Consider the following 14,822-nt stretch of genomic DNA (forward strand, 5'->3'; position numbering starts at 1 on the left):
TTTTAATACAGTTGCTCAAAACGTGGTATTTTTCGTACTACAAATCGTGCCGAAAGTTGGAATTTTCGCACTAGTGCTTTTTACTTTTCCATTTTTTTTAAATTTACTGTTGTTTCAAATCTTAAGCACAGAACTAAAGAAGTTGTATATTTATGTGCTTTGTGACGTAAGTCATTCGTCATTAAAACTTATCTTTATTTACAAATACTATATAATGAACGTATCGAGTGGAGGTCCACAGTCTCTGCCTACCCCTGAATGGGTGACAGGCGAGATTTTTATGTATATATTTGTTCTATGTATTACAGATAAATTGTATCTCACTACCGTGCACGGGTTCCTAAAGAAGTTTAAACAAAAGTACCAGGACTTCATAATAAGAAAAGTGGTTACAGACCGATATTACAGAAAATAAACAAAAACAGCACGTTAGAACTAGATTTCCATACACTTTTAAATAATGGTTGCAGTGGTTGTATTTCATTATTTTAATTTACTAGCAGAAAATGAGTTTTTTTTAAATACTGTTATTTTACTTTCAATGTAGTTTTTTCGCAAATGTATTAAAAAACGTCGTTTGATACACGTGCGGATTTGTCATTTTCACTTGACTCGAGTCTTGACCCTCGCCTCTGGCTCGGGCCAAGAAGCCTCGAGACTCGTGAATAATGACTAACTTTCCGCACTTGTATCAAAAATAACTATACACTCATTTTATTTTATTCACTGTGTGTAAGTTTAATTAGTCCAGCGACATAATTATTTTAAATATTACACAATTGCAACTAAACTTTCACGTATAATTTATTTGAGTTTACATCAAAATATCAAACCAGAGTTCTGTGCTAAAAGTAAATGTAAAATGGTCTCTGCGACACAAGCCTGTGCTTAGTGCAGAAGCCGCAAATAAAATGCGAACTAACAAATAAACTTTATGATTCTAGAACTTCAATAATAATTTCTAAATTATACTTTTGTACCTAACTACTGCTTAACCATTTTGTGTTGTGTACATAGACACACGCATGTTCACAATCTCTCGATGATACGCGTTTGTCTAAAAAATACGTACACACTAGCTTGAATAGCCCTGAATTGTAGTTCTCGGGTAATGCAGATAGTAGTGTAGATATTTCCTTTGTAGTACGCATTAGGAAGAATAAAGCGTTTAGTGCGGATGTGTGGTATATTAATGATATGACGGGAGGTCCAAAATTCCGCGGAATGGGAGGCAGGAAATAAATTGTTTGATAGGATACTAATCAGGTAAATTTTAAGTTTCAACTGGAACTGTATGGTGAAGAAAGAACCTACTTCAGTTTTGGAACAAATTGTTACTGGGGATGAAACTTGGGTTCATCACTTTGAACCTGAGTCCAAACAGGAGTCTACGCAATGGCATAAGAATTACACCTTAAAGAAGTTTAAGGTGTTGGAATCGGCCGGCAATATCATGGCTACGGTTTTTCGGATTGTGATACATGTTTGTGATCGATCGTTATGAAAAATTGGACAACAATTGGAGAATTTAATGACTTGTGCAAGAATATTGAAGAAACTTTAGGAAGCTATCAAAGAAAAAAGGCGGGGAAAATTTAAAAAGGGGTGTTGTTTATGCAAGTCAACGCACCGTTCATACGCGGGGCGCACTATAAGTTTCCGGAATAAATAACAAAAAAAAATACTATAAATAATATAAATTTTTCAAACACATTTTTCATACTCTTCGACAGTCTCTTCAGGTTATGAAAATCGTTGACCGCGCAACTGGTTTTTAATTTTTGGAAATAAATAAAAGTCACAAGGTGCCAGGTTGGGATTGTACGCGGGATGGCTCATTAGATCAACGTTGTTCACCTTCAAAAATTCGTTTGTCTGTCTGGCCGTGTGAGAACTGGCATTATCGTGGTGCAAGATGATACGGCGTTTACGGTTATTTTTACGGACTTTGTCAATAACTTCTGGCAAACAAATGGTCGTGCACCAATCACTATTCACGGTACAACGTTTCTCCAAAGCAACAGTGGCCACGTGTCCAATTTTATTAAAAAAAGAAGCAATCATACGCTTAGAGGCACTTTGCACGCGCGCCACTTTGGTTGGTTTCGGCACATCTTAAAAGACCCATACGCTCGATAGCTGCTTTGTTTTGGGATCGTAACTATAAATTCATATTTCGTCACCTGTTACTATTTCCCACACCAAATTTGACGCCCCTTCGTTGAATTTGGTAAGCATGGCATTGCACCAAGTGACGCGATCCATTTTTTGAGCCTCAGTCAAATTGTGTGGAATCCACTGAGAGCACAGCTTTTTCACACCCAAATATTTGTGTAGTATTGATTGTATTTGACTCATGCCTAAGCCTAAAGATGCCCGAATTTCATGGTACGTCACATGCCTGTCTGTTTTGATCATACGGCGCACAGGATCGATGTTTTTGTTGTTCACAGCAGTGGAGTGGAGTTTCATGATGGTCGCCCGACCATCATGAAATTCGTCACTGAGATTCACACGACCGCGTTTGAATTCTGCAAACCAGCTATAAATAGTTGTCTTGCATGGTGCTTCATCGCCAAAAGCAGTTGAAGCCGAGTGAAGCTCCGCTGAGCTGTTAAATTACACTTAAAGTCGTAGAAAATCATAGTACGAAAATTTTCACGAGTTAAATCCATGGTGATGTAGACAACCAATTTCTAAAATAACGCCACAATGTAAAAACAAGTGACAGTCAGATGAAACAAACTGTTTTCTACAGCCAATGAGTTCCATTTTCAAATGTTCTAATTACTTTTTAAATATTGTTTATGTAAGTGGCCAGTTCCGGAAACTTATAGTGCGCCCTATGTACGAGTATGGCTGCAATGGCTACACTACACAGGTGTGTATTTGTATCGCTGGTCTGCCCACCTTGTAGCCTCAATCCTTGATCCCCGCGCTGCGTCTATTTGTACGGGCGAGCTCGCGCCACAGACCCATACAATGTGAGGCCGCCCCGGCTGGCACCGGCGGCAGTCTTCCCTCGGTGCGTTGGCGTGAGCTCGAGATAAAAAGTTTCGAGACGATGAAGACGCTAAAAAAAGTTTCTAGATCTCAAAATGTTGAGCTCCAAGGTATCATTGTTTGACTTTAATTACAACTCTTCCATTCCGTTTGGACCTCCCCTCGTATAAGGATGAAGTATTACAAAACCGTTCGACACTTTGCTATTATTTGGTTGGAACTTTACGAATTCTGTCTCCCTATATAAGTGGTTTAAATTTACATTCACAATTATTTTCCAATGTTATTTTAAATTCATTAGTATAACTATTTATGTGCTTTTTTATTTAAGGTTTAACAGCTACTCTATTGAACGCCAATGTGGACATGTGCAAAGTACCAAAAACGCTGCGGGAATTAGAGACTACTTTCCACGCTAGCATTGCTACAGTTAATGAAATGGGTGAAGTTTTGAAGTAAGTTTTTAGATACGCTATATGGAGCTTATTATTATTCCTTATTAAAATTCAGAATCGGGGTAAAAATAAACCATGTAATGGAGTCATCACACTTATCGGCGCGGAATTGGCTTAAGGCGATTATGTTGCGCCACACTTGTCGCATTAGTTTGGCCGTCGACGATCGGTAGCTGCTATTCAGGCATCGACACGGCCGTTTAAGCGTCGACACGGTAGTTAGAGCGTCGACACGGCCGTGCGAGTGTCACTATCAATGTGACCCTTACCTTTGATAATATAATGTTCAAACAAATTTGCAAAAATGTTACCAATTATCGTTTGTTAATTTTGACTAATTTAATAACCGAATTTTACAGCATTCATTAATAAAATCCCCGATTTACAAATGATACTGTATAATAAAGAATTTCACTTAAACTGATTCTCTTCACTACCGACTAGTCTGGCAATCTTTGGGGGAGGCCTATGCTCAGCAGTCGAACGTCTTCCGTGTGATATGATGATTCTCTTTCAGTGCCAGTCATTCTGAGTGGACTACATGATTTTGTTGTGCTACTTATTGTAATGCGTGAACGTTGATTTGGACCCCGACTAATTGATTTACTATTGATATTACAGTTATTCGACAAATCCAAACGAAGTCATAATGTTCTATAAACCCCCTGTGAAAACCGAAGCTGCTTCACAAGCTATTCAAATTTTGGACAATTTGCAAAATTTGGTGTTGGCAACCAAGTTGCCACAGGTATCAGGACACCCTGATATAAAATTGCAGAAATGGCAACACGATATTTCTTGTGATCCTAAAAAGGTAAGCTTTTATGTATATCTCGCCTTTTATTTTCAGTATAATTTCAATACTGCTTCCGTGGCCGAACGATTACCATGCCGGACTGCCACGCAGAGGTCCCAGGTTCGATTCCCGGACCGGGAGAAATGTTTGTATGGCTTACATTTATTTCTCTCGTGAGTTTGGGTGTAATTTGTGGTTGTCCATGTGTGTGTCCATGGCACCCGCGACACAGGGTTTCCCTAGTGCGGGGCTATGTTGAGTGTGTGCGTTATTTATTTATTTATTAATAACATTCTTTGTATTCTTTTATTTTATGCTTTGCAACTCATTGTAACGGTCTGCAAATATATGTATATATACACAAAATTAGATGGTTCACCGAAATTCCCTCTGACTGCATCTTCTAGCAAGTGTCTACTTTATAATAGACCGATCAATGAGTCACATTAGCGTAGGTATTTTTTTTATTTCTTCCTTATTTATTTATTGTTTTGTTTGTTTCGTTTTTAGCTTAGAATTTATTTGCCTAGATTAGTTTATGGCCAAATCAAAACTCTGCTGGCTTTTGTTACACCGTTAGCAGTCTAGCTTTAAGTTTTTCTTTTTGAACATATTTCCTATTAAGCGATAGAATTAAGTATACGTTGTGAAATTTGAACAACCCGCGAAAGTTTTGTAATTAGCAATTAGTAAAATGTCAAAAACTTTGTCGAGTTTTTGATTTTTTTTCTAGTATTGCTAATGTCGGAATCAGCTAGCTTCACACATTGGGGATTCAGGGAAAAATATCCCCATCTAGGACATACTCAGGACGGATTTCTGTTTTAATTTTGCAATGCGAGCCGGTGCCGCTGTCTGGCTTTCATTGGCATTTGCATTTTGATAACTTAGATTAATGAAATTGAAGAAAATAAAATACAAAATCGCCCAATATTAAAAGATGCAACCTTTTTTTTTTAACAAATTTCATGCTTTGCAATGCAAAACACGAGGATATAAAATTAAGTAACTCATTTACAAAATAGAGTTTAATTTAAAAATTTAAATGTTCACCTTACATCTCTGTATTGTATAATAATGTTAAAAGTTTACTGAAATTATTAGATAAGTTATGGGTTTCCGACATCGGTACGCACATGTTTTCAAGAAAAACATATATTAACATTAAGAATTACTTCTCAAATAAAGTGTCACTGCGTAACTTTGACTTTGTATTTAACATTTATTGCATTGTCACACTTATATTAAGTACAATGGCTCGAAAATGTACATGTGACACAAAGTGTCACATGTATTTATTTTTTACTTTTATTTAGAAGGAATTCTTTTAAGTGTTTAAAGAAAATTTTAAGTTCTTGAATTTCTTTATGTAAATTAGGTATGTGATTGTAAAATGGCGTGTAACAAAACGGTCCTCCTTTTCAAATACTATGTCTTTATTATATTTAAAGGTTTTACGTATCTTTAAAAAGTGGTATTAACAACTTTCCAATAACCATACAAAAACAGTACAATAAACGTTTCGTGTGTAAAATATTCTTATAGAATTCCCTTACCCGACCGATGCTGCATAAAAGGCGGTGTCAGGGAATTCCCCTAGATCTGAGGATTCCCCTACTCAAGAGGAGGGGTCGAGCGGCGTCCTGTGTCACATTTCCTTTCGCTTAGCGTGTGACGGAAGTTTCCAGTGGAGTCATAGTGCTTTTGATTCATATAAATTGATGTTAATACTCTTACTGTGATTTAAGTAAATTGTAATTTGAGTTATCAAAAAGTAATAAATCTTTAGGTTGCTGTGACTGTAGACTGTTTTTATAGTTTCATTTGTAAAAATATTATAAACGAATGCCCCTTGATTACACCAACTACTTGGTCTCAAACCAAGGAATTTCCTGCACGATAAGTAACGAAATTGAATCTAGGGCATCTCTTCAGAACCCTGACAAAGCCAAGATAAATAAGTTTTTGTTTCCAATATTTGCCCTACTGGGAATCAGAGTCTGATTTACATGAATCAAATCTCAATCAAATAGTTCAATAAAACGGATTGATTCGATATATCGAAAGCACATATCGATATTTTGTGAAATATCGATGTATATCGAGCACTCCTAAATCAGAATGATACAAAGTGACGGAACGAACAAGTCGTGTGCCTGATGTTAAGCGACACGCCTGTCCGTAATAAATACAGTATAAGGACATTAAGCATTTAGTAAGTTATTTTTGCAAATAAATAATTAATCCTCTAAATTAGTGCAACGACAACGTTACACCACTCAGAGATGTAAATCACAAAGTCCTGCGTCCGTCACCCAGAGACATAACTAGACATGTCCCACGTGCCTGTAATTTCACCAGCACCCTTACCCTTCAAAACAATTCTCTTTTAAAACCGAAACGCAGTAATGCTGACATTGCTTGGCGGCAGAAATAGGTACGGTGTCAGTACTTCCCTGGACGAGCTCTTCCACAAGGAGTACTACTGCTACTAAAATCTCTTTCTTCATCTAAAGACCAGGCTGCTAAGCGGTGCCACCGAAAGCACCATTAACATAAATATATTTTCCTGACTGATATGAAGTTTTTCTCGTTTTTTTTGTCGGTTAATTAAGGATTATGCAAGTAATATACAAAGGACCAACAGACATGAAGTGCTAGGATTAGTTAACAATAATATCATTAATAGGTGAAATAGATATCATATAACGCCATGATACCCAAAATGTAGGCAGCGTTCGCGGAGTTCTCTTCTTGTATGACTATGCTAATAGCATTTTCCTCAAATAAATTCTTTAAATCTTCATCTTTACAGATGGTAAAAGAAGTAAGGAACATGATAGTGTCAATGATAATGTTCATCAATGAGCTAGGGGTGTACGGAGGCTCGCTGGGCATTTTGGCCTACATCATCTTAATGGAAAGACTCAAACGAAAATCAATCACAGCTCAAGCGGAAAACCTTTTCAAATTCGCAATTACACATTCTATAGCGTGAGTATTTTTAACAATATTTTATCGTTATAATATTTAATATATTTATCGAGTTCGTAGGTTTTCGCGATTGTTACACATATTGGTTTGTTGGGTAGTTTAAATCCGTTCTGTCTGAGACAACAACGCGAAGATTTTGTGTACATGTTTGGTTAGGTAGTATTTACATCTGTTTGGATTTTATTAAATGTTTTCTTGATGTATTGTTTTGGGGCCGATGTTCAATAATGGTCAAAGCCCCTTTATTTTACTTTATTATTATTATTATATTTATTATTTTACTTTCGATGTGTCGTGTTTCTAGCGGTACTGGAAAACATGATAACGACAGGCTGTCCTTACAGTAATCCTTCCCCTACCAATTAGTTTTACATTTCGCTCTCTCACTCGCACAGTAACTATTCTAATCACTTTTTTACTTTCAGAGCGAGAATGATTTTAATAAATTCAATGGAAAAAGACAGTGGTTATGAAAAAATTATCAAACATTCGTCAGAAAAATTTGTTCAAGTTTTGAATGTTTTAAAAGAATATAGTCCTCAGGCGATCAATTCTCCTAAAGGTAATTAATTGTATTTTCCGTAATATATTACGTATGATACTAAAAAGAAACACATTAACTTCATCTACACGCGTGGTAATGTATCGTCGCAATGTAATAATTATTAAATAATAATGTAATGTCGCAATAGAATTCTGACAATGAATAAAAAAAAAATATTATTTGTTACAGGATTATTAAAAGTGAACATAGCAAGGAAACCAATGTCTGCAATCATATTTACAAAACAAAGGTTTACCGCTAAAGTTCTATATAACCTCCTTAAAGATGTAAAGGAGGCTAATCCGGAAGAATTTGGGTTTTTAAAACACGATTTCATTGTCGGCTTCAACATTAACCCAACTAAATGTACGAGGGAACAGCATTATACCAAAAAAGCGAGCCAAACCGCTCTTCTTAAGTTCAGTAAAAAGTAAGTTTTTCAGTAGAATAATAAAAAAAACATTCGTCGATTCTGTGTATTTGAATTTGTATGCCCTTTTAAACGAGACAACTATATTGTACTGTTTCCTTTTAATTCACGGAGAATGTTATCTGATAGGTATTTAAAAAATGTGTCTTATTGGATAGTTCGAAGACTGTGAATCGACACAGTTTTTTCCATGAGTAGGAAGAAAACGCAATGTCGGCCCTTCATTAGGTACATCGACAACATTGCTGCCCTTACACTATATAGTGTGTTGATTTGCATTCTCGCTATATTTAAGAAATTTTATATAAATAATGCTTAATCATCTAAAAATATTTAAAAAAGTATACTGTTCAATATTCTGGCTAATTGTATCAAGTAAAGTTTTGCGAATTTGTCCCTAAATTGTGTGCACCGCGCGAGGGCTTCGCCACACGCTTCTCCAAGTGATAGTTAATATTTCTCGATCGCTTATTTACCTATTTATTATATTATATTTTACTAATTTTTTAGTTATGATTATGTACTAGTATTGTTATAATTTACTAATTATTTACATTAATTGGAAAAGTTGTCTGAATTTGTGTTTGTAATTTAGATTTGGTACTTATCAAGTTTAGGTTACATGAAAGTATTGCTAGAAGTACCTAGGTCCACAGCTTGTGCAGAGATTCGCACGTGAGTTTCGTTTCAACTTTCCACATATGGCTTCACAATTTTGAAAGCCGACATTATTTTTGCGCGCAATTCTTCGACACTCGCAATCTCCTCTGCGTAAACTAAACGTTTCACATCATGCCATAAGAATAGTCACGCACTTACACTTGATGGTAATCATCGAGCCAGAAATGTAGACGAAATGTCATATAATTTGTTTGAAAACTATTCTGCCAAATCATTACGGTGACAACTGCGCTCCGATTGGCCAGCCCGAATTCGAAACAATTAAAGGGTGTCGTCAATTGTTTCACTTTTAATCGACCAGTTTAACTTGAGCTTTGCTATAACTAACGAAAATTGTAAAATTGCATATTTAGTTACCGATAAAATGTGATTCCGTTTGTTTTGTAATTACATGTTTTGCTGTTTTTCTCACACCACCGAACGGAACAGCCCCTCATATTTAGAGATATTATTTTTATTACAATAAACATATAATATTTTTGGAATATACGGAGACGTACAGGTCAGTTGTTGGCGCTGTACTATTACAACTTTCTAATTTGTGATTTCCGTGCAAACGAGAGTTGATATTTAAAAATTATATAAGGCCCATTTGCCTGATGAATTTCCAGGGATGGATGACCCTTATTTCGTGTCTATTTCTGGTTATATACTCGATGATGGTAATACAGGTTCTGGTGAACCCGGTAGCGGTTCTGTTTTGCACTAACTCTTGCTTACATACCAAACCACGTGGCATTTCGTGAGAGAGTAGCTAATAGATCACTAGGATTGCGACGAGTTCGCCTATCCCACCTTTAACTAGTGCGCTCGCTTGCTGGCGCGTGCGCAGCGTTTTAGAAAAAAAGAGAGCAAAATAATACTTTCTCGATTCTTCCTGCTGCGCTATAAATGTTAGCACGTACCGTGCAAGTCAATGACCTTTAGATCATGTCAATAAAAAATAAGAAATGAGGATTTTTTTATTAAATTTTTTTTGTGATTTGGGTTCAGTTTCGGATGTAGAATGACCTCTGTAAATAAAAAAATAAATGTGGCGAGCGAATCAACACATGTATATTGTAATCGATATGTTTAACGAAATTGAGTTATTAACATATCTGAAATTAGCGAAACGACATTTATAATCCCCTATAAGCGGATTTTTTATGTCTTATTTAGTTTCAGTTTTACTGTTAAGCAAAGTCAGCGTATATAACATTTTTCAACTGCTACTCTTAAGTTATCCTTTGTGTTATTGTTTATCTCCAGTACTACCATCAACTGCAAATATAATCGCATCTTTTTGTTAATGCCTGTTTATGAAAAGTATTTGTCTAGGATATGACGTATTCCCGTTGAGGATGATGAGATCGTTGATCATTCGGACTTAAAAAATAAAAATACTGAAAGAATCCTAGATATTTCCTCTTAATCCTAGATATTTCCTCTTATTTTACAGGGAACTGAATTGCATAATATCAACAAGTGTCATAGAGGAAGGTGTTGATATAACACAGTGCCTGCTTGTCCTTCGATACGACTGCCCAGAGGAATACAGATCGTATATCCAAAGCAAAGGTATTATTTTTCTTTTAATCCACTGCAATATATAATATATATAATACATACGCATTTTTCTGATTTATGTATACACATAGTAGCAATTGTTATTTCAGTATGTTTTTTTAAATGCACTGCTTGTGTAGACATTTCAATACCAAATTAGAAAAGAAGTCTTTGATTAGTATGTTTTATTTTATCACAGGTCGAGCAAGGAGTTCGGAGTCCAGCTACGTGATACTAGTGGAACAATCCAACTTTCATAAATTTAGCAAACAGTACGAAGGATTCCAGAAAATAGAAAGTTATATCCAGAAGGTTATAAGCCTCACTTATTTTTATCTTTGTCAATTTATTTACAACAAAACTAGAACTACTAAAACTGGTTTTTAGTGGCATTTCTATTAAAAGTAATTTCTAGTGCTCAGGGGAACTTCTCGGACTGGTGCCACAGTCACGTTTCCTCCATTGCACATCCCGCCAAAGAAATCCCCCTCATATCCTGGATGCCTGGCATACTGAAACGACGCAGACTTTATTACTTCGAACCTGTAAGATGTGGAAAGGACTCTCTCCTGAAGTATTTTTTGCGCGTATATTCGTTTTTTGAACAGTCAATAAGCGAGTAAACAGTGCTCTCCAAGGATGACAACAAAGGTAGCTCCTGGCGTTGCAATTGTCCATGAACGATTATGGCCACCTCCACACCACCTCTTCATCGTTTGAGTCCTATATTGAATGTAGAAAATAACAAAATCGTATACCTGCAAACTTATAACGCTATATTATTTTTACAGATTTTGGTGGGATGTTCAGACGACCGCGAAGCTCCAACTGAAGAGGAGATTCAAGACATGTATGACACCGAAGATATTCCGCCCTATATCACTTCTAATGGCAGTGAGTTCAATCTCTCGATTTCGATCTTGATCTTCTGTCTAATGGTATTTAAACCTGCAAACAGACGTGATGGTAAATGATAAACTACCTTAAACTACCTTAATCGCAAATATGCGTTATCAACAGTGGGACTTTAGATCTGAAGATTTCTGGGCCTATGGTTCCGCTGACTCCTTACTCTTCAATTCGGAATACAAAGGTGCTCCTTTGCGGTAGAGTTAAGTAGGGTGGTGGTACGACGCCAGTGATCCGCATTTTCTTTTTAATTGGTAACACTGATTTGTACCGGCCACCATTTCAGGGACAAATTTACCTGTCAACCTTTAAATTAGTAGTTCGTGTTGCAAGACATGTATCAGTCAATTTCACAAGAGATATTTTGAATCATGAATGGAGCGAAACATTCAATAGTTCAAGAGTGAAATTAAAACTATGGACGGGTAAACACAGCTACAAAAACAAACAAAAGTCACTTTCATATTTTCATATAAAGAGTTGAGCACTTAACAATTTTTAATATTTGCTGATGACAATTTATTTATTTGCTTACTCATAGTGCGGCAACACTGGTCAGGACGTAACGACGACTTGAAACAGCCTTAAGAGAGTCTAGAGTTGTATTTAATAATTATTTTTTATGAATACGTTTTTGGTTTGTATTATTTTATATTAATATCTTTAAATGGGTTAGTGGTGTAGTCGGTCCTAATTATCAACTGATGAAGTATATCACGATGTCGCGCTCGTGTTTCCATCCTAACTAGCGGTCTTTTTTAACTAACTATCTTAACAATGCTTATTTACTTATTACATTTTTATCATATGGAAAGCACTTGCTTATTATTGTTAATTTAATTTTCATCACACTTGCGCGTAAATAATATGATTGCATGGTGGCTAACTTGACTATAACGCCCCAAATAAAACCTCGGACTTTTTTCCCATTAGGGCCATGGACAATGAGTTTTATTTAATTTGTAGCACGATTACTTCCTTATATAGATCAGGTTCAAGTCTAAGCAAGGAGGTTGCTTGCTTAACTTCAAAATTAAAACATTCGCTTAAAATGTTATCTAAACAGAAATTTTATTGCAATTCAGCCACATACGAGGGGAGGTCCAAAAGTCCGCGGAATGGAGGGGGCGGGAGCCCGCTAATTACGCTTGCTTGATGTGGTACTAATCAGATACTCATTAGGGGTATATATATCAAGCTTCACCCTTTTAACTTCATTAGTTTACGAGATATCGCCCTACAAACAAGTAAATCCGGAAGAAAACTGCAAATATGGAGCAAATTGAGTTTCGTGCTGTCATCAAATTCCTTAACAAGCAAGGAAAACCTCCTCAAACCATTATGAATGAGATGGAAACTGTTTATGGGGATCAGTGCCCTGGTAAAAGAATGATTTACAAGTGGCACGGTCTTTTCAAACATGGCAGAGAATCAATTGAAGACGATCCTCGCCCAGGACGGCTAGTTGAGGCCACCACATCAGACAATGTTGAAAAAATCGAAAAATTTATATTGGAAGATGCCCGTCTGAAGAAGAAACAGCTGTCTGCATTGGTAGGAGTATCAGACACTACCATTTTGAGGATCCTACACGATCATCTTGGCATGACGAAAGTCAGTGCAAGATGGGTGCCGAGAATGCTCACGCCACCTCAAAAGCAACAAAGAATCGATGCATCAAAGCACTTCTTGGAGCTGTGTGGCGCAGAACCTACCCCAATTTTGGAGCAAATTGTTACTGGAGATGAAACTTGGGTTCATCACTTTGAGCCCGAGTCCAAACAGGAGTCATGCAATGGCAAAAAAGGGTACACCACCCCCTAAGAAGTTTAAGGTGTCGGAATCGGCTGGAAAAATCATGGCTACGGTTTTTTGGGATTGTGAAGGAATTTTATTGGTTGACTACAAAGAAAAGGGGGTCAATGTAACTGGAGAATATTACGCAAAAACATTAGAGAGACTGAAGGAAGCTGTCAAAGAAAAAAGGCGGGGAAAATGGACAAAGGGTGTGTTGCTTTTGCAAGACAACGCACCGGTTCACAAGAGCAATGTTGCGATGGCTGCTCTACACAAGTGTGGCTTTCAATCGCTGACCCACCCACCTTACAGCCCGGACCTAGCCCCCAGCGATTATTATTTGTTCCCAAATTTGAAAAAAGAATTACGTGGGAAAAAATTTCGCGACGATGAAGAGGTTAAGGCAGCAATTTTAGCTCATTTTGAGAGCAAAGAGAAAAAATATTTTTTTCGATGGCATAGAAAAGCTAATTTCGAGATCTAAAAAATGTATTGAGCTCAAAGGTAATTATATTGAAAAGGAAAAATAGCCTTATTGTTTTATATTATTTACAACCCCTCCATTCCGCGGACTTTTGGACCTCCCCTCATACTACTTAATAAATACTTATCATTAAGAATTGCTTATAATTTATTTTAATTAATTTATGTATAAAAATTTAGCAAATGTTTTTACAATCTATCACGGCTATCTTTCGTCTAGCGTCTTTGCTTTTTACAATATTTTAGTTCGAGTTGTATTGTCTATGGAAGAATAGCTAGCTGGCCATGTTGTTAGAAAAAAATCCGCCATTTGAAAAATCCATAGTTGTTGTGAACCATATTTATTCATATAAGAAATAAACATTGTATTTATTTGCTCGCAAATGTGATGAAAAATATTGCATGTATCACGGACGGTAAAAAAAAATTAAATTCGAGTTAGACCCTCATGAGTAATTTGTTATTTTCCGTCCATTCAATTGATTCTGGCTATTATTTTAATTTTCATGTATTATTTAATGTAATTTGGTTATGTATTCGATGTTTGGATTCAACCTCTCTCAACTGTCACAAATTGCATTGCCGCAATAGGCCCCTCATGTACTTTCACTGTGATACTTTTAACACTTATTTAGTACAAATTGAACATAAATAAATAAATAATCAATAAATAGGTGTAAGTAAAGTATAATAAATAAATAGTAATTTATGTGACTGTTCCTGTTAATGAAAGATATTAACATACGAGTGTGGGTTGAAACGTAACATCTCAGGATGTGTTTTAATGCCTAAGTGTGTGTAGTACAATGCACTGCTTTATCTATACACATAATAATATACACACATCAAAAAAAGTTTGCGATCACTTCGAAAAACTGAAATCTTTTTTGTTACTGTAGATTATATTATGATTTTTTCTTCTTTTTAGATTCTTTATTTAAAAATAAATTAGAACATAAAACAATGACCCCGTTCAATTGTTTTTTCATATAAAAAGGCTTTCAGTCCTAGCTTACGCTCATTCAGAAATCTGATTTAGTCAATTATAAGCGATTCAAGATATTTTTCGCGGAAAGTTGTGATTGAAAAAATGCCAAGAGGATTATCAGAGGTTTTACGAGCTAGAATAGTAACTTTGAGGGAAGAAGGATACACCACGAGAGTAATAGCACGCAGACTTGC

The 14,822-nt window shown here is 36.0% G+C and overlaps 1 protein-coding gene across 1 annotated transcript in view; it reads left to right on the forward strand.

Annotated features, from left to right (window-relative positions):
* LOC113229756 (endoribonuclease Dicer) overlaps positions 1-14,822 on the forward strand; it is a 79,795-nt gene that overhangs the window by 22,871 nt on the left and 42,102 nt on the right. Inside the window, exons 5-13 of the mRNA XM_026463437.1 lie at positions 2,918-3,113; positions 3,335-3,458; positions 4,080-4,272; positions 7,070-7,248; positions 7,674-7,810; positions 7,982-8,222; positions 10,345-10,463; positions 10,651-10,763; positions 11,243-11,345. Coding sequence (XP_026319222.1) covers positions 2,918-3,113; positions 3,335-3,458; positions 4,080-4,272; positions 7,070-7,248; positions 7,674-7,810; positions 7,982-8,222; positions 10,345-10,463; positions 10,651-10,763; positions 11,243-11,345 — 1,405 coding nt within the window. The remainder of the gene's footprint in view (positions 1-2,917; positions 3,114-3,334; positions 3,459-4,079; positions 4,273-7,069; positions 7,249-7,673; positions 7,811-7,981; positions 8,223-10,344; positions 10,464-10,650; positions 10,764-11,242; positions 11,346-14,822) is intronic.

The sequence above is a fragment of the Hyposmocoma kahamanoa genome, unplaced genomic scaffold (assembly GCF_003589595.1).
Source record: "Hyposmocoma kahamanoa isolate Upper Pololo Valley unplaced genomic scaffold, ASM358959v1 62, whole genome shotgun sequence".
Classification (NCBI taxonomy): Eukaryota; Metazoa; Arthropoda; class Insecta; order Lepidoptera; family Cosmopterigidae; genus Hyposmocoma; species Hyposmocoma kahamanoa.